The 24,576-nt window shown below is 42.1% G+C and overlaps 3 protein-coding genes across 3 annotated transcripts in view; 2 read left to right on the plus strand and 1 right to left on the minus strand.

The window, feature by feature from the left end:
* The window catches only part of kcnb2b (potassium voltage-gated channel subfamily B member 2b), a 98,401-nt gene extending 93,920 nt beyond the window's left edge, over window positions 1–4,481 (plus strand). The window contains exon 3 of the mRNA XM_053859275.1: window positions 1–4,481. This exon is cut by the window's left edge and continues 2,564 nt beyond it. The gene's annotated coding sequence lies outside the window, so the exon portion shown is untranslated.
* Window positions 4,482–5,305: 824 nt separating this feature from the next.
* On the plus strand, window positions 5,306–11,404 carry terf1 (telomeric repeat binding factor (NIMA-interacting) 1). Its single transcript, XM_053860941.1, has 10 exons — window positions 5,306–5,498; window positions 5,985–6,083; window positions 6,172–6,299; window positions 6,396–6,482; window positions 6,549–6,698; window positions 9,251–9,357; window positions 9,437–9,463; window positions 10,607–10,704; window positions 10,813–10,883; window positions 10,971–11,404. Exons 1-10 carry the CDS (start codon window positions 5,330–5,332, stop codon window positions 11,130–11,132), a joined length of 1,098 nt encoding a protein of 365 aa, XP_053716916.1. The 5' UTR covers window positions 5,306–5,329; the 3' UTR covers window positions 11,133–11,404.
* Window positions 6,952–16,916, minus strand: LOC128756429 (somatomedin-B and thrombospondin type-1 domain-containing protein). Its single transcript, XM_053860942.1, has 5 exons — window positions 16,494–16,916; window positions 14,414–14,608; window positions 14,261–14,339; window positions 11,983–12,159; window positions 6,952–11,902 (listed from the first exon to the last, which is right to left on the minus strand). Exons 1-5 carry the CDS (start codon window positions 16,717–16,719, stop codon window positions 11,785–11,787), a joined length of 795 nt encoding a protein of 264 aa, XP_053716917.1. The 5' UTR covers window positions 16,720–16,916; the 3' UTR covers window positions 6,952–11,784.
* Window positions 16,917–24,576: the final 7,660 nt, after the last annotated feature.

Raw genomic sequence — 24,576 nt, forward strand, 5'->3', positions numbered from 1 at the left:
TGTCCAGTGTCCCGTCGTAGGAGCAAAGGTCAAATCCTGTACTACACGACTTTCCTGCACTTTAAAATGACACTTTGTCTTAGCACCTTTCAGGGAATGAGCAGCTTTCCGTCGACTCCGAATGCAGCTGGAGCCTTGCTGACATAAAAAGGCACATGAAATCACTTTCTGTCTGTATGTTGGAAGTTAATTCTAAACATTTTAAACTTGGACCTCTTTATTCCAAAAAAAAAGGTTCTGATTAATGGAGATAAAAGGAAGCCTGTATGTGCAGCGTAACAATAACCAGAAATCAAACTCCTCCGGGTTTAAACCTGCTGCCTGTCTAGACTACACGATTACTCCCGTGGAATCTTTGAAGGTCACTAATCGGCAAAAAAAAGAACTTTCTGGATATCTCAATAAGTTATTTTAACATGAAAATCCAAAAGTATTTTTAGTCCGTCCAGACAATGTGGTTTTCATCATACTGAAAGAGACCTTATCCATGACACCAAATACAGAATTTCACTGGAAACCATGTAGTATTCTGATGTTTCTGAAGCCTAAACAAACGGGAACAGGAAGGTTCACAGGCTCTACAACTGCAAGCATCTCCTCTGGTGCTCAGGCTCCGCATCAGAACCCTGGGAAGATACAGAACATCACTGTAGCTCGTGAAACACAGCAGAGCCTGACTATACGCAGTGTTCACACACTGATACAAACTGCACGGGGGTTGCTGCCAAAGACCGAGGTAAGCTGCTCATTCACTCAGCCCATGATAGTGAATATCACACTCTGAATGACAGCACGTCATATACAAATGAATCTGAACAAACTGACCAAATAAAACCCCAATAGATCCTCATGACTGAGTGAGAAATGTGTCGTACAATTTTATGTTGATCATCTATGTGAAAAAGGTGGTTTAACGTGCGGAAGTCGTGTAGCATGTGATAAAATAAAAAACAACCTCAAGTAGCCATTGGTACTGTTAGATCAGGAAGGTCACATTAGGCGACAGTTTGCCTGCAGGAGTAATCCAAGGTTGGGGACAAGGTTTAGGAAACCATGTTTTTTTTTTAACTTATTTGATCCAAATCAAAACAATACATCATATTTACTCTCCAACTTGTATACATAAAAAAAAGTAGAAAATGTGAAATCTGTAGCCTGTAGAGTGATGGTAGGGAAGTATTTCTACTATAAAGACATGCTGAGTTTAAGAAAATGTATGAATTAACCACAGTAGATCTGGTAACAACCACTCATGTAAGCTTCACGCAGTATCTATTTTGATGAGTTTTTCTGATATTAATGGACCAAAACAAGCACAGTGAAAAGCTCTGGCAGTCGCATATTAGGATCACATGTTCCAACAACAGATTTTTAAAATTTTTGATTTCCTGATTTGTCTTCTGTGTGCTCTTCCTCAGTGCCCTGTTGCTATTGTGAGCATTTTGTTCTGCGCTACTGCAAGTTTATCTCTCCTGCTGATGAATTGAAGTTCTCTTTTTTTGTACATCTGTACTGTCTTGGATTGTAATTTATTGTGTCTTTGTGATCAAGATATTTTTCAGTCAAACTTAAACCCAAAGGATGTTTATGGTTCTTTTTTTTTTTCTTTTCTTTCTTTCTTTTATTGTTCGCTGACTGAAAAAAAAAATATTTTGCCTTCGATTCAGATTTTTTTTTTTTTTTGCTGGAATTTAAGTTTTCTGAAAGAAAAGTACATGGTACAGGAGTTGTTTGTCTGTTCATTCTGTGGTCTCATTTTTGCATATTTATTTATGTTTTCACAGAGAAGTGTGGAATGTGCAATACCACAAACTGCAAATCTATGCAGGCCAAGAATTGTGGCACTTTATTTTCTGTCAACGGAGTTTGTAAGTGTACAGGCAGAAACTACTTGTATTTTTCAAATGCTATATCTTTACTATCAAGCAAAGCAGTATTACAACAACAACAACAACAGTCTCACAACACTGCAAAAGGCGGATCTGCCTTTTGCTTTTTGATGTATCCCGGTGTGCACATCATGCCGGATATAAATGGACCTCCATTTTGATTCGCTACAGGAAGCGGCGTCCAAATTGACCACTCTAGCCTTTTTTAGCATTGTTGGATTCTCATCCAACAAATGTCTGTATAAGATCATTTCAATGGCCACTCACAAAGGATTATTCTTTAGTGTGAATAAACGTGGAGATTGATTCTATTTTTTCTAATCCGAAATGAAGCGCGACCACGACTTTCCTGCCATATGGTGGTTGAAATGACGTGTGCCTTTTCATAGCACTCGTGTTTATGAGAAGCTCACGGGTCATTTTGCTTTGTTCATATAGCACTGTACAGAAAATTCTAATTTTATAGGAGAAATCAGGTCTTTATGTAATAGATACAAGTAATGCTATTGAGTTCTCAGGTTTTCTATGACTCTCTGGTGTTCTGATTGGATAGATTCGCTTTATTTCCTTTCAACAGTTAATGTCAACAAGTCACTTCTGTACTTCTTGATAGGTGATGTTGTCAAATTCACATTGATGTCTTGGCTCCCTGGAGTGAGGAGCTGCAATATTTCCTCCGTCCTCCCGAGTGATCTGTGTACCACATTCAGTAGCCGCTCCATCAGTCGTCAGTGAGGCAGAATGGACAAACTAAGAGACAGAAGTTTCAAAGTACCAGTTCGGAAGAAGAATAGGGGTCAAACGGAGTGAAAGGAGCTTGAACGCAGGCACTGCGAGATCCCCACTGTCACTGTGCTGATCCATCTGGTTAACTCCCCGTGCTGACACCACAAAGTCCTCCAATCCCTGCAGCTTCAGAGGATCTAGCCTCTCGGCGTTCCCTCAGGAAAACCCATCATCTCGTAACGCGAAAGGGGAACTTTAAACTCAACAGAAACAAAGCACAGCAATTTTTACTCCTTTTACAAATGTCAAATCCGAGAAGATTTCCTCAATGGGCTGGTTTTTTGTAAGCAGTCCACCTTCATCAAGGCATGTCCAAAATTATAATGCATGATCGTGCAGGTGTGCTTTGTTCTGGTCGCATTTAGATTCTGAACCCAGAGGCACGGTGGATTTCAGGCATAAACGATGAGGTCGCAGAGAAAGACCTTCGTGCTCTTTAAGCTTTTGATGCGATATCGCTCCTGCTGTGACCTTACACCCCTTGCTAGGTGAATCAAGGACAGAATCTCTTCAATACATTTACGCTACACAGCTAATAATTCAAATGACTGGTCTCGGACGTGATTCTGGTTCTTCACATGAATGATGAAACACTATTTTCATGACAGACTGTGAGCAGAGTGTTCTGTATTAAACCAACTGGAGCACTATGGAGGCGGTTTGGACAGATGAAAGCATACACCTCCAAACTGGAGTGGGCTGGACAAGCGTATTTCCATGTCAAACACGAGGTCAACTCAAAAGAAACACACTGTGAGAAGCTGTTTCCAAACCCTGCAGCCCCTAAAATGCCCTGTGTCGGTATAACATGGATCAAATGTTGCTTTGGTCCTTCTACTGCTTTCACGCAAATGACTGAAAATGAAAACAAAAGTTAGAGTAAGAACGGTTGAAACATCTTGTAGCATACCGATAACTTCACATCTATCCATTTGTCTTCTGTATGGCCCAAAAATCTAAATTTGATTTATCCAATGCTCATTCAATTAAGGTTCATTTTATCCCAGATTGAAGAGCTAAGTTTGAATGTTTGAACGTTCCTTTTTTTCCTAGTAGTTTCCTTTGTTCCTTGTTTGCTTTAGAGTTTTTGTTAAAGCTTTCGTCGAAACTCCCTGCACCTTCACCTCCCCAGTGTGTTTCTGTTCTCCACCATCATTGCGTACGCTGTCATTTTGAGAGGTAGGTTAGATACCAAGATCGATGTTTGCTCCCGTGATGTGGATACTGGAATTCTATTGGCTAAAGGGAAAGGACTGTGCTCTCTCTCTTCAGTGTCTAACATCAACATTATCGCCTGTGCTTTTAACACTGTCTTGTTTGCTGAGATAATGGCTATTGTCCGTCCAATCCATTTATACTTCATCAGGCTGCATTTTTCCTCTGATGTCTTTGTGTATTCTGCCTCTTGCTTTCTGTTTTGCTTTGGAAAATATTGTCATTAGACACATTTTGAGACTGTTTCCTGTAACAGGCAACATCTTTGTATGCATGTAGTAGAACAACTGTGTGACCACAAAACACTTTGTATTGACACATGTATGTCGACATTTCTGTAGAACGTTGTTCCCCATTACGTCTATTAGCATATGCAGAATAACAAATAAATGTGTATATAACTCCTGTCTGGTTGATGTTGTATGACCTTCAGTAGAGTAAGTGCAAAACTGGGGATGTAAAATGTCATTTTTGGCGGGTTATTCCAGGTGAGATGCCTCACACTGACCCCAGACAACTAGAAAATATGTCCTCACTGAAACCCCTGCTTGGTATTTTAGCTGAGCTTACTCCTCTGCTTCAAGGTTTCATGTGTTCAGTGATGGTTCTTTCTGCTCAATGATCTACTTCAAGATCTCGACTCTAAAAGCTTCACATTAGTACAATAAATAAATAAATCTTCATCTTTCACGATCCCTGACCATAATTCCGTATGAGTGATCTCAAATACGCTGTTATCTCGACTCCCTGCAACTTCACCGGTGCTCTCATATACATCCACCTTTCCAGCGTCTCTTCCAACTCTGTCCACTCACAATCCTCATTCAGTGTCTTGCAATATCCTCAATATCATCTCTGTACTTCTACTGTACTGTAATTCTCAACATCCTCAAACAAGTGCTGCTGTCTGATGGTGACTTCATCTCTCAGCAGGCTGGTGTGAGTCACTCACTTCAACCCTCTACAGCTGCTGACTGTGTCCCTTGTTCTTTAAAGCACCGCACCACTCAATGGTCTCTATACCGTTTCAATGTAGCCTTAATTCAGAATCAGAATCAGAATCAGAATTTAATATATTGCCATGGTCAGTGGGGAGCCCACCAACTAGGAAAGTGTTTTGGAATAAAGTGCTGACCAAAAAATAATAAAATAAAATAAACATTATTATTATTATTACTGTTATTATTATTTTTTTATTAATAATAATAATGATAATACTAATAATAACAAGGCTGTTCACGAATTCAACAGTCTTCAATTCTTCACAGATTAGTCGTGACTTGTGACTTGACGAGTGAAACACCAGGCTGCGAGTGTATGGCTCATGTTTATGTAATAATTCCTCCAACTCGAGAGGAGGCGCTAACGCGTCCATGCGAGGTGAAGAAGGAAGCAGCAGCGCGCGGAAACCAAACAGTAGGAAGAGGGGACGGAACACCATGAAGTCTGGCAACGACACTCAAGCCGAAGATGGCGAAAACGTCCCCTTCTCTCATGTCACAGCCGTGGCTACAGAGTGGATGCTCGATTTCCACTTTGTTAGTCTTTGTCGCTGCTTCAAGGAAGGAGAACAGGAAGCGTTTTCTGAAATACTTTCTTCGTTCGAATGTAAGTTCTGTATGCTAACGTTAGCTTAGCATCATAGGCAACAATAACAACAATTAAGATGTAGTCAAGAAAGCCAAGTATTTCAACCATAACGACTACTTAAAGTCAGTTTGTCTTTGGTCTTTTAACAGAGGTAAGTAGATTCAAAATACCGGAATATAACATGGTCTACATCAATATCGTAGTTGTACCGTTTTCTAACGTCATCGATTTGTACCACGTAAAGCAGAATATCGGTTATATAAGGAAAGGAGACAATCGTGTCGTATGTTCCTTCGTGCTGCTGAACAGATGTTTAGTACTGACCTTCAAAGACATTCAGAAGTGTACTAAGTTGACCACAATTGTATGAGTGGTACTCTGTGATGAACTGGCGAGCTACAAACGGGGCCTTGTTTATGAAGGAAATGGAAGCAAAAGATGTGATTGTTCTCGACGAAGTTACTGTGATCTGAAGTTGCCTTGTCTAATTTGTACATTTCACAGCCATGTTTCACTGTGCCTCAACTAAAGGAGACATTCTTGATGATCAGAAGTTCATGATCAGTGCTTTGATGGCCCGCGTCATGCATGCAAAGCAGTTCGGTAAGGAATATTACATTTGAACTTAAGCAAAAAACACCTCACGAGATGGCGTCATTTCATTTTTGTTCATTTCACTGTTGTCTTGCAGATGTTTTCTTTGAAGATGATGAAAAGGTGATGCCTCTGATGTCTGCTGCTAAAGTGTGGTTGCAGCTCAAAGCAGCTGTGAATGATGAAGAGCAGTTTCATAATATAATGACTCTCCTGGTCGTCCAGGTAGGTGGTCATTAAATTCTGGGTGTGAGACCAGCGTCTAAATGATAATATGATATGATGATTTAACACTGATCACTTTTATTACCATGTTCTCAGTCTGTTGCTGTGTGTCTGACAAATGGCACACGATCGTCTGCTAAATGTGCTCTTAAGTGGTTGGAAAGTACACCTGATATTCCACATGTAGGTATTTATATATATATTTTTTTTATTTCACTCGCTGATTTGAGTACCATATATTGCAAACAGAATATTACAGTCAAGCTGACCACGGTTGTGGAAAAAGGAGACGCCTACCACCCGTTAATCGCGAGCTTCAACTTTGACCGATTGATGACAGCTATTCACTCCTTCCTGGACTCCTATTTGAGACGGAATCCGTGCGACTTTATCTTGAAGGTAGGAGCTCATCTGACAAAACATTAAGTAGTCTGACGAAGCAATAGTTTTTAGTGTGTAGCAGGGAAGGGCGATAACTTCTTGTGCATGATTTACTGCCAAAAACAATCCCTTAACTTAAATTGAGATTGTGAGATGGTGGATGTCATTGTGATCGAGGCAGTGGCAGCATCATTCATTTGAAGTTGGGATTCACAGATCCTCATTTTTTCACTTACAAACTAGGTATCTGAATTTGGAGACTGGGGTTATTCTGATCCGATACCAGAGCTTGCTTTATTATTTTTGTCATTATTTGATTGAGTATTAGAAAAGAAAAAAATAATGAAGTCAAAAAATCTCCACAGGAAAACAGAAAGCAAAATTGCCTTTCTGGGGGCTTCGAATTGTCAGTTACTGTTCAGTAAATCAACACAGACCAATGTATATAGTAGGCTGCTTTATCTGATCAAGAGAATTACGTTCACTTCATTTGCATCATCAAGTAAGGATTTTCCCGCTTACATTCTTTTTGAGTGAAAGAACAGTGCAGAAGGAGTAAATGAGTCTGATTTCAAACAAGAATTATGTCACTCCGTAAATGATGCAAAAACTTTGAACTAGGGATGCTTCGATTGATCAGTCACCGATCCTGATCGGTGCGTTGCCGATCTCTACCTGTCACTGCTGACCACAACAACTGATCACAGCCGGTGCTCTGATGAAGCCCGGCTGGTTGTGACGCGTCCGCTCCTCCCTACTCGCTGCTCTCTGCTGTGATGGTTCTTTCAAGCTGTCACATAAAGTTTACATCCTACAGCACATGCATGGGAAAATGCTGTGCAGGGAAGTGCCTTCAAATTAAACACGCCATTTAAAGCGCCAGCACTTCCGGGCTCATGATCGCCACAACACCCGTCGGTCCGAGCATGACATTCGGAATGACAAGAAATAATATTTATTTCACCAAGCTAGATGAGAAGCCTGTCTCAGGTGTGGTTTACTCGGAAACGGAATTGGCCGGGTCTGCTGCCGTTTTGCAGCGTTTGTCAGCCATCTGAATCTGAAACCTTTGCAAACAGCGGGAGTGGAAGCTTTCATAATTGCAGTGCTCTCTGTCTCGTGTCCCGCTACAGTATGTAAATATTTCACGGACACTCCACAGTCTCTAAAGATTCACCTGCGACGTCTCACATCAAATTAAATGTTTTTTCAGTCGTCCTTTTGACAGAGTAATTGCTGCATTCAGCAATTCAGTTTTTCTATTTTTTTGCCACCTTGAAGAGGTATATAAATGTGTCTGAATTAAAATGATTTAAAGTTCATTTTCTCACATCATGGACACAGAAGGTCTCATCATTTTGATTCAATCCATGCGATCGGCATCAGTGATCGGCAGCAAAAATCCTGATCGGAGCGTCCCTACTTTGTTTGTACTTTGTACTTCTTGCTGTCCTGCGGGGCCGCCAGCAGATAGCACACTACAAGTTAACACTTTTACATGTACTTCAGGTTCCAAGTAATTCCACACAGCAGACATCTCTTGTGAAGTAAGGATTCGCTCCAAGTATTATTAAACGGTTTCATGTTATTTGACTGGAAAGTGGAATGGATTTCTTGGATGGAGGCGTGTCCCAGCGCTCCGAGATCAATCCAAAACCTTATTAGATGGTATCTGTCCCTTCCCTAATTTGAAGGTCTTGAACGATCAAGCAACTTTAAAAGAATCCTTGTTGTTGATGTTGAGAGGTGACAATGACTGCTAATGGTGTTTGCTTGCTGCTCAGTATACCTCAGTCTGAATGCACTATTTTCCCCCCTGACAATTGCATTTTAGCATACCACTTAGCAGGGTTATTTACTGGATTTGTTGGTCAACAGTGCATGATAAAAAGCTGCTTCAGTCAAAAAATAAACTTGATTCGACTTTTAAAATGGCGCTGTTATTAGACGAGGCCTTGCCGAATGATACCGCATGAAGGTTTAGTTGTGTTGTATTGCCTCACTTTCCTGACTTATGTGTGGCAGAACGCAAATATAGGAGTGTTGAATTCTCCAGTTTTCTAAAGGCTGACTTTAATGCCGAGTGTAATGCTGTCCCTGCCTCCCCCCGAGAGAGTTCTCAATCAGAAACATTGCTGACTGGCAGTTTCTACTTGTTCTGATTAAAGCAGTTAGACTTTCCTATTAAATTCTGTCATTTGAGTGATGGAGAAATCTTACCTTGTGTTCAGACCAGTTCACTGCTCGCCCTATTTTGAATGATGGTGTCATGACCAACCTAAAGTGCTGTTGTGACATTATCAGTCAACGTTAACTGCCAATTTTTCATCAAAATTAGCCGTGAGGGCGAATGAGGCCGACTGCTCCTGAAGGCCTCAAAGACTTGCTTTGGGTGAATGTTTCCAAAATAATTCATATCAAGGTTAAACACTGACAGGTCTGCCAGCGACCAGCCTCATTAATCATACTTGCTTCTCCATAACAATCCATGGGTCTGAAAAGAGACGTTTTGAAAAGAGGGCAAAGAGGCGATGATCCAAAACTCACTCTGCTCTGTTTCTCGCCATTAGGAAGCCACAAAAATGATCCAGAACTCACGAAATATTGGCAGATGTGGAAGCACAAGGACACAAAACTCTGAGATGAAAACGGAGGATGTGGGAAACGGCAACGCTGAGTATGAGAACTAGTCTTGTGTCATTTCTGTTGCCCTCCATTGTTCTGATTCTGACCATTGTTTTCCTCCTGTCTTCCAGGAAAGCAGATATAACAACTGCTATAAAGTAAGTCTCCTTTTTTTCAGTCGCAGTTCACTGTTCACACCTCCTGAAACGCAAACTCACTCCACTTTAATATAGTGGACTTTTCCTGACTGTTGGGTCAGTGTTGCTGCAGACACCAATTTATTCCAGGATCTGAGGGTCATGCACGTATTTTGTTTAGTCTAATTCACTTTGTAGGAAAGGAGAGTAGTTTCAATTCATCTGGCCATAACAATATGCTTCCTTATTAGTTTTAGGTGTCTAAGGTGGATGCAGAAGTGTCTCTGCACCAAGCGTAAGGAAGTATAATCCAAGTCATTTCGAGTGTGAGCTTCACGTTTTCTGCTGTGAGTTCATCGCAAACTGTGGAATGGATTTCCTGTATATTAGTGAGAGGCAGGAGACGTGTATTAGGAAGTCCATCCCACAGTTTTCAGAGTTTGAGACTTCAGCTGAAAATGTGTAGCCATTCAGGATGCAAGCAAAAGCTCCCTGACTTTCAGTCCTGGGATGTGCGGTATTTACGTGTTAGTTGGATTCCAAAGTAGACTGTGGTGTTCGCTGACAAAACATAACAGGAGCACTAGATAGGTAAGCAAGGCTGCGCAGCCTGTGAACCAACAGCGCATTGGATGTTTTCAATTCACAAATGCAATGTTTGTTCTTAAATTAGTCAAATATCTGGGATGTTGGACTTGAAATGTCTGTGCTGTGCCACTGGTTGCTCAGAAAATAGATCCACAGGTATTGATGATGTTTTGCTGATCAAATGAAGCTGCGTGTTGTATCCGTGCACTTTCTACATACGTCTGTCTCCTGGATTTCATCAACATGTTGATGCGACACCATCAGAGTTGTTTTCAGGATAATGTTTTTACCGTTGTCAGGAGTTCATGGTTTCCTGACTGCCTTCTGTGGTCTTACACTGACCTCTAGTTGCCTTCTGTAATTAATGCACAAGCAACGGTCGTGGTGAAAAAAAGACCCTGCAAACTGAGCTGTGGTGTCAAATCGGAGGAATATCGATATCGGCACATCTCCAAATTCCAGTATTGGCATCAGATCTGAAGTCCAAAAATGTGGAGCGGTGCATCCCTACAGTAAACAGGTTAATGCTTTCTGTTCAAGCACGTAATACAACCCTCTTCCCTCCCTCCTCCATAGGCACAAACGGAAACTTCTGTCAACCAAAACACAAGAGCTATGGAACCCAGCCTCATCCAAGAAACCTTACATCTGTCTAAGTCGAATCCCAAGTCCAGGTGTGTTGAGTTTTGCTCCCTTTAAAAAAAAAAAAAAAGCACATTTCATCCATTGGGAAGCCCAGAGCCATGCTTTGTCACTTAAATGTCCAACTATGTTCCTGACAGATTTACAGCAGCAGCTGATGCCGAAACAGAAGTCACAGACGACCTGTGAGAAGAAGAGAAAACCTCCTCAGGTGTGTTGAGTCTGGCAGCTCAGGTACATTGAAATGTCTCTGCCTAAATCACGTTTATCAGGAATTTCAATCTTCACTCGACTTTAGAAATGGACAACAGAGCAGGACGAGCAGTTGAAGAAGGGCGTGAAACAATTTGGCGCCGGCAAGTGGTCACGCATTTTATTGGCGTACAACTTCGAGGACCGGACCAGTGTCATGCTGAAAGATCGGTGGAGAATTCTGGTCAAAAAGCACCTGGTAGGCTGATGTGGCCTGTCATTTTTTAAGTGTAGCTATGTTGCTTACCCTTCTGCCCAAAGTTGTACGATGAAAAAAAAAGACGGATGGATCTGTTTTTGCTGTTTATGAGTTTATGCTCTCTCCTGCAGGGGGCGCCAAAGCAAAAACTAAACTTTTTAAATGACCTCATAAGATTGACTTGATATTTATGCAACATTTTAGCATTAACTTATTTTTGTAAAAAAGCATACAATATTTTCAATAAACAAAGTCGAAGTGGTCAGTGCTCGCAATAGCATTTGTGGCATTATTCATCGCTGGATTGGAAGCCCCTTCAGGTGTCACCTACACACCTGAAGGGGCTTCGCTTTTCACTCCCATATGTGCGTTTGTGTGTATTAAGTTAAAGTATAATCGAGTTCACATCCATATATATATATAATTGGCTTGTGAAATTTTCAGCCTCTTTTCGTAGCAGTCAATGGACTGTTTTTTTTTTGTTTTTTTTTATAAGCTATACCCCCCTGACTGTAAGATCCCAGGAGAGTTGGCTTTTAATCTCACTCTGGCTCCTTTCTTATTCGACTTCTGGTCATGGTAAAGTGCTACTGGTTCTTGGGAAAGGAGCTGGCGTTGGCTCCGTGTAAGTCTGTCTGCCAGGACTGCAGCGTGAACGCTCTCAGGTGAAGATGAAGCTGTGTTGGGCAGGACAGTCGCACTGCTTGGTTTGCTGGATCTTCCTCCAGGTTCCACTGCAGCGGGGGTTTCCCACGGCTTGCCAGTGCAGCACGTCCTCTCTGTAACACATCACCTTTGTGTTAACTCTTCACCGCGGCCTGTCAGCAGAGAAACAGCGAGAAGCTTCATAACGTCATACTTGTCTGACCCCTGACCGTCTCCTTGGCACTGGCCGCTGTTGTTCCTCATGGCAGGAGGTTCGCATGCCACACACACTTTGAATCCCTCTGTCACATAGCGCATCCAGAGAGTGTGCGGCCGGTTTTCAATGGTGCAGTAGGGGGAGCGAGACTCCAGCGTGAATTCCACACAGAACCTGTGATGGTGGGGTCAGAGGTCAAGGCTGATATTCCTGCGACATTCAACACGTGCTGAAGGAATGTTTAATCTGGCAGCTATTAATCCTCCCAAAGGGCTGAACTTGAGCACCGAGTTGATAATCCATGTGAAATTATTTTCTTTTTATTATGAAGCTTCAAAGATGAGAATATATTTTAAAGGATACTTTGGGGGCAAAAATGGTTTGATGAAGACAAATGCATGGAAAATTTCAAACTATGTATTATGCAAAGGTGAACATCAATATTCAAAAATACTTTGAAATATAGTTGATAATAAGATAAACTTACAATTATTGTTACGATATTTTCCACTTTAAGTAACATTGGTGAAGTATATATAAATTATATTTATCTATGAAAAAATGTGGAAGTGAAATAATTCTGTTTTCATCTAAAACAAACCTTTTCAATGACCAATCCTGTTGAGCTCAATGACGCCTGCCTCCTTCAGTGTACACAGTGTAACTACATCCATCAGATGTTCCCTCTCTGTCCTGCAGAGAATCAAAATCTAGAGGTGCCGATCCCCGTCCCCTCGTTCCCATTCATCCGAAGAGAAGTGCAGAACTGTATGATCAAAGGTCCCGGCAGATGCAACTCCCTCTTCATAAAACCTGACTTCAGATAAAAGTCACCTTGTTGGTTTAAGAGGATAAAGAGTGTGTGAATCACTGCTGACATCACCCCTCCTTCTTCAAACACTGCCTCTACTTTTGTGTGTCCTCTTTTTTTTTTTTTTTTTATATGAATGGAGGGCAGTTTCTTGTCACTTCGCGGTGGTTCTCTCCAGGTGAGCAAACACCTGCTGATAGAGGAAACTTCAGGACTGTTCTTTCTTTCCATCTGTTTTCCGGAACGATGTGTGATGAGTCCCCACATGGAAGTGGTGAACTTTTCAACTCTTGATGCTGCAGCACCATGTGTGCCTGCAGCCCGATCTTTTATAAATTGTATTATTCTGCTCTTCCCCATTCTACATTTAAAATATCTATACGATACATGTATTTTATATTTTCAAGATCTAATGCCTCAATATGAAAATACACTCTTTTTTATTGCTTTTATTTCTCTGCTTTTCTTTGCCACAGTAGATGATGCATTCTCATTCTTTCTTTCAGATGAATTTTCAGGTGTTTCTTTTCCAAAAATATAAATTCAAAATACTGTGTGGTACTTCGGTTTTCGAATGTCGCGGAATTCAAACAAATCGGAGTTCGAACAAAAATGTTGAGATTTTTATACTTGTGATTTGGAATGAATCTCCAGAACTCGAACGCCCCCGAAAAAAGCCGGAAAAAACATAACGTGCGTGAACCACGACGTGCTTTGTTTTTGTGTATAACGCAGCCTCTGTATGCAGACGTGTCCCGTTAGCTACATTTACTGACTGTTTTTTCTTCATATTGAGGTGTAAAACCTTTCCTGTCTCCGCTCTGGACCGTGGTAGAGTGTCACAGGGGAGGTGCTGGAGCACTCACTCCAGGGTTTGATGTCCTGTTGTGGGCTGGAGCTGGGACAGGGATGAGGCGAGTCTGGGACAGAGCCTGACTTGGTTTATGACTTTGTCACAGCCAAACTGCACAGAAGCGCACATTCAGAGCTGGACACGCACCGGGCACCTCTTCACTTCTGGAGAGACGTCACTCACTCGGCAACCCCTCCCACATGCAGCGGCCACACACATAGAGGAACAGCGCACCTGCAGCAGACACTCTACATTCACTGCTACAAAAGACTATTTTAAGGCTTGGAACGCATTATTTCTTTTTCCATTCATTGTAATGGGAAAAATCCATTCAGATTTCGAACAATTCGCTTCTCAAACAGCCGCCTGTGGTCTTGAACCGAGGTACCACTGTATATTCAAAATACTGGTACATCATTCTTAAGTTATGTTTCCATTTTGTGACTCATCCACATTGTGTCAATTTTACTTTTACTATATAAAAGTCCTGGCTGTAAACCCTTTACACAACACGACCCTGGTGCTCCAGGTGAGTAAATCCAACTCATTATTCAATGTACCTTGAGCGTATACCAAACTGTTTTCACTTCATCTGTGCGTCTCAGACCTACCCAGGATTCAGTGGCGCTCCGTAGTGGTCATGCTTTGCTCTGCCTTTGCTGAACTCCATGCTGGTGATGAATGCTGGACCTGGTAGAATGAAAGCAGCCAATATAACGTGCTTTTTTTTTTGAAACATACATGTATTTACAGTCCAGTTTTACCTAAAGTGTGTCCGCACTGCCTCCCCTGGTGGTCTCTGTACTCCCGGCAGCCGGCTCGCTGCTCCAGACTCGGACAAGGCCCGCCACTGTTACCTGGCTCCTGCGTCACATGACGGACCCTGACTCTGTGTGACGGCTGGCATGGCTTGGCACAGCCGCTCCAAAAACTCCAGTCGCTCACGTAACAGTCGCGACCTGCGGTTTTTGTCATCCGATTTTAGGGGAAAATGACCACAGGAGGATTTCACAGAAAAGCCAGGGCACGGTGCTGGTCGGCAGGAAACGGCTCCCCTGCACCGACGCTTCGATTGTGTCAAAGAGAAATTGTTATATGCGGCTCAGTAAGTGCGTCCAGCTCCGGCCAAGTGATCGAGTCCTGGGCTCTTATCCTTGTCTCTGGTTTTGACGCTTGGCTGTGTTAATCTCGCAGATTTAGATTTACAGGCTTAGAAAGGCCATTAGAAATGCCCCACTTGTTTGACTGTATTTGCCCCAACATGTACTATTCAGTTAAATCACAGTTTCATCACATGGTCTGCTCAGATCCCACATTCCTGCACAGCCCTGCTGGGTGTTAGGTGTTGTCAGTGAAGTAGAGCGATTTAATGAGATTCCCTCAGTTGAGTCTGGCAAACCCGTACTACATGTACCATAATGCACTGCAACAGCTGGATGTAAAGCTATTGTGTTTTTTTTTCTTTTTTTTTTTCTGGGACACACTTCCTTGTGATGGCCGCTGCAAAGATCGATGGCACTCACAATCCCTTATGGGTTGAAGGGTAAGAAGGGCCTGGCGAGGGGTCAGAGGTTGCACTGGGACCCTGACTATAACACAGCCATGTTGTGTCATGACACGGCCGACTGCTCACCTCACACTAGATACAGAGTCGCGAGCAGAAACCACAGATTTGGCAAGAGAGCAAACACCTATTCGAGGAGGCAGAACCTATTGACTGATCTTGTTGACATATAATTCATATCTAGTATGATACTCTAAGTCCTTTTGGCTCCTTGCATGTTTGGTGTGTTTAAAAATACTGTATTTTTTAAATTGTTCTTGGTTCACGTCTAAGGCTTTGTTTACTGCATTCCATTTCCCAACTATTTTCAGATTTCTTCTCCCATTTCACATTTATTTGAAACACTGCTCACGCTGGAGGCTCAGACTTCAGATCCACCAACGGATGGTCACTCAATAAAAAGTGTTGTTGTCGCTCCTCTCTTATCTGCATGGGCCTGGAAGGAATAGGTGGAAATCCCAGACCAAGCTAGCGGTATGACTCTGTCCCACAATATTATGGCTACTAACTGTGGCTGTCAATAGATTCCAATTTTTGCAATCTCAATTAATCTTACAAAAACAGAGTTAACTTACGATTTATTTATTTACACTTGTAACTTAAAGGAAGATTTTATCAACATGAGAGTGGCCATTGATGCTTGTAATGTGTTTCTTTCCGCATGTGTTTGAACCTTTTCAGTGCCTCTGAAGAAAGTTCTTGACAGTGACCTGTCATGTTGGGTTGTTGTCGTAAACAAATCTTCCTTTAAGTCTCATTTAGTACAGATTTAAAAAGTGTGATGAATTTGTTATTAATCGTAACTGAACTCAGCTTTCATGTGAATAACTGAATCTAAAAATTGGAATCTATTGACATGGGACTATTCACTTTTTCCACTCTGTCTTTAAGTTCCATGATGCACAGCAGCAGTTGAAGCTCTGATCGCTGTTACTGGCCCCTAGAGTCATTGCATTACTGCTGATGCCTCTGTTGGATCTTCGTCCATGAAAATGTTTGACACCAGCTGCCAACAAAAACAGCGCAGTGGTTCCCTAATCGGAACTGAATCTCTCACATGCTGCTATTGTTATTTGCTTGTCACAATTTGTTGTAGTAAACCACAGCATCCACGGTTGCACAACCCACGCCCCATAGTTTTGCCTTGTCTTCTTTTACTGTTAAAAGGCCGAGTCGCCAGATAAACTCTCTTCAGGTCACGTCATGCAACAGGTTATCTGAGGCCGTATGGCTGAGGTGTGTGTGCGCAGGTTAGACAATAGGCTCCATTCATCCCTCACCTGGGCACTGGCTGAAAAAGTCGAAGCAGCAGTCTTTGGTTTGGACGCAGGCTTCGTCGCAGTAGCAAGCTCCGAATATTCGGTCCATCCTCCAGTCGGTGGTGACACAGCTCAAGTCTCTTCCAGGGCAACATTTCCCCGCACAGCCTGCTGACACCGGGACGCTCCGCCTCAGAGCCCAGAGCAGCACCAGCAGCAGCACACAGGCCACCTCAAACCTTCCCATCCTGAAATGTGGTTTTTGTCCCTGAGAAGTTCCTGCTCTGCCGCTACTCAACCTCTTTCATGATGGGGAGAGGTTGGAATCGCAGCCCTGCCCAGAAGCGGCCCTTGTGACCTGAAATTCCTGTGCCCGTCTCCTGTGTCCGGCTAAGAAGCAGGTTACTGTTCAGCAGCGCTGCCCATGCTCCCATGTGTCTGATGCTGTGTTGTGTACTGTACCTCTGCTCTCATCGCAGCACCTCCCTCCAGCCGTCAGGGAGACAATGAGGAGGGGAGTGTTCAGTCTGCCGCCCCCCGCCCACTTCTCTTTATTGCTATATCTCAGCTCTTTCGTGTTTTCCCTTCACTGTTATTGATGTCACGTTTGCTCCTGAACTTGAGACTCTGAAAGAAAGGCAGGAATGTGAGTAGGCTGGCAGGACTCCAGGGCCCAGCTGAGCAGGCCACCCCTTGATTCTCACCTCTGTGTTTTCATGTTTCCAATGGCTTACTAAAATCTATTAATACGCTCCCCCCACCAGGCGCAGTTACACAGTTACCCTGCACAACAGGTTTGGTGGTTGAAGGCAGAGGAAATATGAACATGCATATGAGAAGTGGCAGTTATTTGTGGCACCGGTGTTGCCAACTGCTCTCATTTTAACCTCGAAAAACCTATTTTCTGTTAGTAAACATAAATAAATATATGAATAATAACTATATGCACTCTGTAAATGGATAATCTATTTTTTTAAATGGCTGAGGAGTCAAGAGGTGATTTGAAAGGACATGGTTAGAAGAAACATTTGCCCACAATGTAAGGTGATTTTTAACCACACAACTGTGGTCACAGTTTCACTGCTCCCTTTTCCGCCTTGTTTACACATCAAAAGGATTCCCAGCCACCTATTGCCATTGAAAAAATTATATATATATATATATATATATATATAAATTTGAGACAAATATTTCTTTTCTTTTACAACTGGTGAAAAGTTGGCATTTGTAATAAAAAGTGTATGGGAGTGAAGCCAAAATGAATTAAAAAAAATATTTTTTCACACAAATGTGGCGGGCGATGAAATTTACCGAGGAGCCAGGTTACATACTGTGACTTTTGAGAGGGGTCTTCAACCCAAAGAAAATCAGGTGATGACATCATGTGTGACTATGAAATTACACTTAAAAAATGCACAGAAAATGTTTTTTTTATTTAATTGAAACCACATTGCATTTAAAGACTATCGATGTGTCTCATACATTTCAAAATCTGTTTTCAATTCTGATGTATTTTAAGGGACAGAAATAGCTGAGCAGAAAAGACGAACAACGAAGAAAAAGAATCAAATGAGAAAGTTGTGTCAGGTGCATGTTAATGAACAAAAAACAAAAATGTCAGGCGCAACAACGTCAGTTTTATAGTTTTGCTCTGACTCAAGAGGGGCACATAAATACAGTCAAAGGGCCACATGTGGCCCGCGGGCCGCACTTACCCCTGTAAGCATTCTCATGGCAAGTGACACAGTTAGCAGTTGTTGTTAGAGAGCGGCCATTTTATTGGCTGCAGTGAAGTGTTTCACTTTTCTGCTGGACTCAGCCAGTCTTTGTTTATCAGGCGCTGTGTAGATGGCACCATAAGAACAATGAACAATCATGACTCTGGCCAAGCCACAAACACAGCTCAGCACCCAGCGATTCATCGCAGAACAATGAGGACAAGACCATTAAACCACGACCCTATTATTGTAATAACCTGGCGTCAAACTGAGGGGCAAAACCTGGGAAAAGCTGGAGGTGAAATATTAAAATGAAAACTGAATAATGAACATTCCGTTCAGACAATCTTTGGAGTTACCTCTGAAAAACAACCTTGAGTTCGGGCTGTGTCCGGCCGTCTGTGAGAGCGCATCGCCGCAGCTGCTTCAACATTCAGCACGAACACAGGGGAAACAATAAAAATACATAAAGATGAAAGAAAGCTCACGCCAGACTTGGCTTTGACCAAAGCATGTATGTTAATCCGACTACTGTGACTATAAAACCAAATGTATTGGTTTGTGTTGTAGCTGTTTCCTCTGCTCCAGGTGACCTCCAACCTCATAAGTGTCTGTTGTAGTGTGTTCTTCCAGGGAGGCCACTGGGGTCCCTTTGATTCGTCTGTTGGCCATGCTCCAGCTCAGAGGTAGTACACTTCATCATCATCATCATCATGTGAATGGTGAGTATCGCCTAGAACAGACCCGGCTCAGGGGCCAAATGCGGCCCTTTGACTGTATTTATGTGGCCAAACTGTACAACTGATCACATTTGAATGTTTTTGACAATTTTGTCTTGTGCATTATGATGCATCTGAAACATAACTTCACTGTTTTATTTATGTATTTTTTAATAGTTCGTTTTTTCTGTTGGATATTTTAGGAGTATTTCTTGTCCCTTAAAATACTACATCAGATTTGAAAGTAGATTTTGAAATGTGTGTGGCACACTGAGAATCTTTCAATGGAATGTGGTTTAAATTAAATAAAACAAAACAAACCAATATTTTCTGTGCATTTTTTAAAAGTGTAATCCATTGATTTTTTTTTTTCTTTTCGGTTTTCTTTTACCTTCCTTTCTTTGGATTTGACAGCACCTTAGGAAATGTTATTGCCCACCCCTGACCTAGAACCTCAGCACATCCCTGTCAAAATAATTAAAACATCTCTGTGAAAATATGTTTTATATTCATTTTTGCTTCACTCGCACACACTTTTTGTTACAAATGCCAACTTTTCCCCAGCTGTAAAACAAAATAAAATATTTGTCTGAAAAAAAAAAGACAGGATAATCTAATATAATGGAAAAAAAACAATCTAAATAGGTAAATTCACTTTCGTGGGGCATTTTATGGAGACTGTCATGATGCAAGCAACATAGGGAATGTTGTACCAGATCAATTTTGGTATTTCACTATATAAAAACGAGGAAACAATTGAAGCGCTTCAGGGAATCTGAAAATGTTACATCACATCAAGATGTATATTTTTACAAGCAGCTATTTTCCAAACAATTGGAAAGGGCACACACACACACACACGTTGGTTTCTTGCTCCTTGTGGGGACATTGTGAGGTTTCTCATTGCCATAACCCTTTCCCCAGCCTCTCACTCTAAACCTAACCCTCCAAAACACACCTGAACCAGGACTCTGAACCTTATTATAGTGACCCAGTTATTTTGAAGTCTTCATCCTCAAATTGAGGTTTGGACCTCTGAGGACCGGCAAAAGGTCCCCACAAAGACCGTGTTTTGTCAGGAATCAGTCCCCACAAGGCAGTACACACATGCTTGTTTGCCTTCCTAGCTTACTGACCATCATTGACATAACCCTTTCCCCAGCCTCTGCCCCTAAACCTAACCATCTAAAACAAGTGGCTGAACTTAACCTTTCCTCTTAACCAAACTAAAACCCAGTTATAATAACTAAGGTATTTTGCAGTAATAACCCTCAGAATGAGACTTGACAAAGTGAGGACCAGCCAAAATGTCTTCACTTTGCAAAAATGTCCTCACTCGGTTGACTAAAAACACATACAGGTTCTCACAAAGACAGAAGTCCAAGATGACACTCTCCCTCCAGTTTACTGTGTTGATGTGCCTGCTGATCCGGGACTGACTGGCACATCACTCTGCTGTGGCCTCAGCCGGTCAGAAGTCCACATCAAAGCCTGTGTGTGTGTGTTTCACATCTGACAGACCTCCTGCCCTCACTGTGCACCTGTCGGAGACGATCAGACCTGCCGCTCTAACACAACTGCTCAGAGTTTTCAGAGCGTGTGCGTGAGAGGAATGGAAAGTGAATATCAGCAGCGAGTAGCTTTGTCTCTGCTCCATGAGCCGCCGCGCACGATCTCCGCTCAAGAGTCTGACAGATCACAGACTGAACCTGCGGCGCAGTGGTGGAGCCCACGTGAATCCATTCTCAAGTACATGGGGAATGTACACATCGCTGTAACCATGGAGACTTGACTGGACTCGCTATTGATGGCAAAGGTTCAGAGCTTACATGCTAACATGTGCAGAGTGTGTTTCATTTGAGCTCCGTCGCTGAAGACCATGAAATAATAGGAAACTGCTCCCAAAGCACTGGAGCTTCTCATCGCTCTTCAGTTCAGCGGCGTAGAACATGCAGAAATATCAGGTTAGCACACTTTGATCCCAGCAGAAAAATACCAGCGTTTTATATTCATCTTTTCTGGATCTTGTCGGAATTCCAACAGATTTCAAAAGCTGGAGCAAAATACATAACAATCACTAGAGAAAATTTAATAATTTGAACTGAGCGATTTAGGTAGAAAGTACTGTACAGTCACTGACAAAAGTCGTATCCATCTTATAACTTGACTTGTTGACTTTGATTTTCGAAATGGCTCATATGAAAGCAAAAACCCGCCCACATTAAATATCCCAAAATACATTTCCTTCTCTGTAGAAATCTTTTCGTGTGCACAAAAATGTCAGATTTTGGCAAGTCAAAGGTTTGTCGTCTACAGAGACTCAGGTGAGAATTGAACAAACAATGGACTTAAAAATAAGAAAAATAAACACTACACTGCAATGAGGCGCCATACACAAGACAAATATTTCAGACACCTCTGTCATAATTGTGGTATAGCAGTGCAACAATATAATTTATGATTCATTTTACTTCATAACTGGTTTAAATGATCCCTGAATAACAATCCAAACATGATATTGTGTCATATAAAAAGTCATGTGCAGGCGCCGAACCGATCCTGGAGCTGTTGTGGATATTTTTCCTGTGTTTTCCAGCGAGCAATCGTGCGACCACCACCACGACCGTGCAACAGCTCCTGACCTCTCTCCTGAGCCAATGAGGTCAGGTTTGTTCCGGTGAGTGCAGCTAGTTGGTGTCTCATGAATAAAAGCTTTGTTTGCTCACCCACGGATTTACTGCTCGACTGTCTCCTGCTTCATCCATGTGTACATGATCTCAGCAAGGTTAGTCTGAGGGCACGTAGCTCGGGGCGAGGGAGGATGTGGTCAGAGATAAAACCAAAGCGAAGCGAGTCTTTAGCTCAAGGTGGAGGTTCGACACGGCCTATGTCGTCACAGCGCAACCAATGGAGTCATATTTGTGTCAAAAAAACTGAGCGGGTAGTTTGACATTTTGAGGAGTATGAAGATGTACACACAAGTTTGAATGTAAAATTTTCTCCAGCAAGCAGAAACCTCTTTTGTGCTCAATAAACTTGACCTTTTGCGGCACTTGAACAATGAGCTGCGAGTGCTCAACCTCACAGCGGTACATTTGTGCCAAAAAGGGAACGAATCACTGCGCTTGGAGAAAGCTTGTTTTTGATTGGCTGTTTGGTCTCGGCTACCCGCCACGTAACAAGCTGGGAATACACACGTAAGTTGTTATGACTTTTAGTGTGCTGTTGAAATACTTTAATGCTGCTCAACTGCGACGTTCAAGTGCTACATCAGTCTAGTGTCACAACGTTAGCAACATACTTAACAAGACACTAGTTAGCGCTTAATATTAGCAACATACTTAACAAGACACTAGGTAGCAGCTAACGTTAGCAACATACTTAACAAGACACTAGGTAGCACCTAATATTAGCAACATACTTAACAAGACACTAGGTAGCACCTAATATTAGCAACATACTTAACAAGACAATAGTTAGCACCTAATATTAGCAACATACTTAACAAGACACTAGGTAGCACCTAATATTAGCAACATACTTAACAAGACACTAGTTAGCACCTAATATTAGCAACATTCTTAACAAGACACTAGGTAGCAGCTAACGTTAGCAACATACTTAACAAGACACTAGGTAGCACCTAATATTAGCAACATACTTAACAAGACACTAGTTAGCACCTAATATTAGCAACATACTTAACAAGACACTAGTTAGCACCTAATATTAGCAACATACTTAACAAGACACTTGTTAGCAGCTAACGTTAGCAACATACTTAACAAGACACTAGTTAGCAGTTAACGTCAGCAACATACTTAACAAGACACTAGTTAGCGCCTAATATTGGCAACATACTTAACAAGACACTAGGTAGCAGCTAACGTTAGCAACATACTTAAGACACTAGGTAGCACCTAATATTAGCAACATACTTAACAAGACACTAGTTAGCACCTAATATTAGCAACATACTTAACAAGACACTAGTTAGCACCTAATATTAGCAACATACTTAACAAGACACTAGTTAGCACCTAATATTAGCAACATACTTAACAAGACACTAGGTAGCACCTAATATTAGCAACATACTTAACAAGACACTTGTTAGCAGCTAACGTTAGCAACATACAAGACACTAGTTAGCGCCTAATGTTAGCAACATACTTACCAAGACCATACCTGTCAACCTCTGCCAATAACTCCCCTGATAAAGCGGTGCAATTCCCCTTTATAAACCGAAAAGAAACCTTACAAACACAATCGCCGTGCATTTTTATTATTACTATTTACATGACAGCAAGACAGACAATGTACTGGGAAACGATAACAAAGATAACATATATGAAAGCTCTTGCATTACATTAACCATGTGCAGCATGTTTTAAAATAAATCATTCTTCCTTGTACTCTTCTCGTCTTACTCAGTGGTAATTCCGATTCTTCCATGCTTACTTCTATGGTTTTTCTCTGAATGATTCCTCTTGCAACACAATTCAAAACAAGGGATGTGGGCTGCAATGCAATGCGCACGCGCACATAACACTCCCATTGTCAAAGCCGAAAGCAACAAGAAAAATAAATGCACGATTGACGATAACTTTTGCTGGTATGATGCGCCGACCACTGTCAGCTACCAGCGAGACGAGACGATCTGTTTTGGATCCGAAATTGGCGAGTCGATATCGGTCTGGCGTGAAACGTCAGTGGAAATTTTTTTGGTTCTAATTCATTTTCCCCCGTATTAAAGTCGTTTATATATTTGAAATTGTCAAAAACCGTATAGAATACAGAGAAAACATATAAGTTGACAGGTGCAAGACACTAGTTAGCGGTAGTGTTGTACTCGAACGTCGCAGTTGAGGAGCTGTAAAGTCTTTCCACAGCACACTTGAAGTCATAACAAAGTACGTGTGGTTCTGGGACGTTCGGCGGCTGCTGTTGTTGTTTAATGTTTCGGTGCACTTCAATGCAACAGTTTTCCCAGCTGGTTATGTCGCATGTTGCTGTTGGAGGAAAAAAGTAAACCAGAGCACACACATAGAGATGTGGTTGAGCGCTCACAGATCATAGTTCGTGCGTCACAAAAGGTCAAGTTCATTGAACACAAAAGAGGTTTCTGCTTGCTGGTGGAAATTTGACGTTCAAACTGTGACTTGCGTGTGTGCAAAACATCTTCATACTTCATTCAAAATCTCAAACTATGCGCTCAGTTTTGTGACACAAATGTAGCTCCATACACAACCAGTCTGTAATGAGAGAGTGGAGCTTTGTGGAAGACTTTCCCTGGTGACTTCAATCCTTTCTCTTCACTCGGACACTTGTGTCTCGCTTACAACAACGACGGCGATGATGATGATGATGAACCTCTATTCGTAACTGGCCGCTACAGTTTGACAGTTTGAGGATGGCGACACACTTGAGCGGCGAGGTCGGAGGCTCTGGCAGAGGCTGGGCGCCTCGGAGCTGCGCCAGCAACAGTCAGAGTTATTGATGTCAGTTTTCCTCTTGGCCGACTATGACATCACCTTTGATAATCGCCATCTCATCGCTCTCCAGCTCGGGCACCTCACTTCACACGTGTGTAAATGAGGCTGGATATTAGAGGCGGGTGAAGGGGGAAGAGTGGGTGTGGAGTTGGCCCGACCCTCGCCTTGAAGA

The sequence above is a fragment of the Synchiropus splendidus genome, chromosome 3 (assembly GCF_027744825.2).
Source record: "Synchiropus splendidus isolate RoL2022-P1 chromosome 3, RoL_Sspl_1.0, whole genome shotgun sequence".
Lineage (NCBI taxonomy): Eukaryota > Metazoa > Chordata > Actinopteri > Syngnathiformes > Callionymidae > Synchiropus > Synchiropus splendidus.

Excerpts from the sequence above, each read along its gene's own strand:
- terf1 (XM_053860941.1), top strand. The coding sequence starts at position 5,330 with ATGAAGTCTGGCAACGACACTCAAGCCGAAGATGGCGAAAACGTCCCC. Across the intron at positions 6,084-6,171 it reads CATGCATGCAAAGCAGTTCG|ATGTTTTCTTTGAAGATGAT; the intron begins GTAAGGAATATT and ends GTTGTCTTGCAG. Across the intron at positions 9,358-9,436 it reads GTGGGAAACGGCAACGCTGA|GAAAGCAGATATAACAACTG; the intron begins GTATGAGAACTA and ends CCTGTCTTCCAG.
- LOC128756429 (XM_053860942.1), bottom strand. The coding sequence starts at position 16,719 with ATGGGAAGGTTTGAGGTGGCCTGTGTGCTGCTGCTGGTGCTGCTCTGG. Across the intron at positions 14,340-14,413 it reads GCAGTGCGGACACACTTTAG|GTCCAGCATTCATCACCAGC; the intron begins GTAAAACTGGAC and ends TCATTCTACCAG. Across the intron at positions 11,903-11,982 it reads GACGGTCAGGGGTCAGACAA|AGAGGACGTGCTGCACTGGC; the intron begins GTATGACGTTAT and ends GATGTGTTACAG.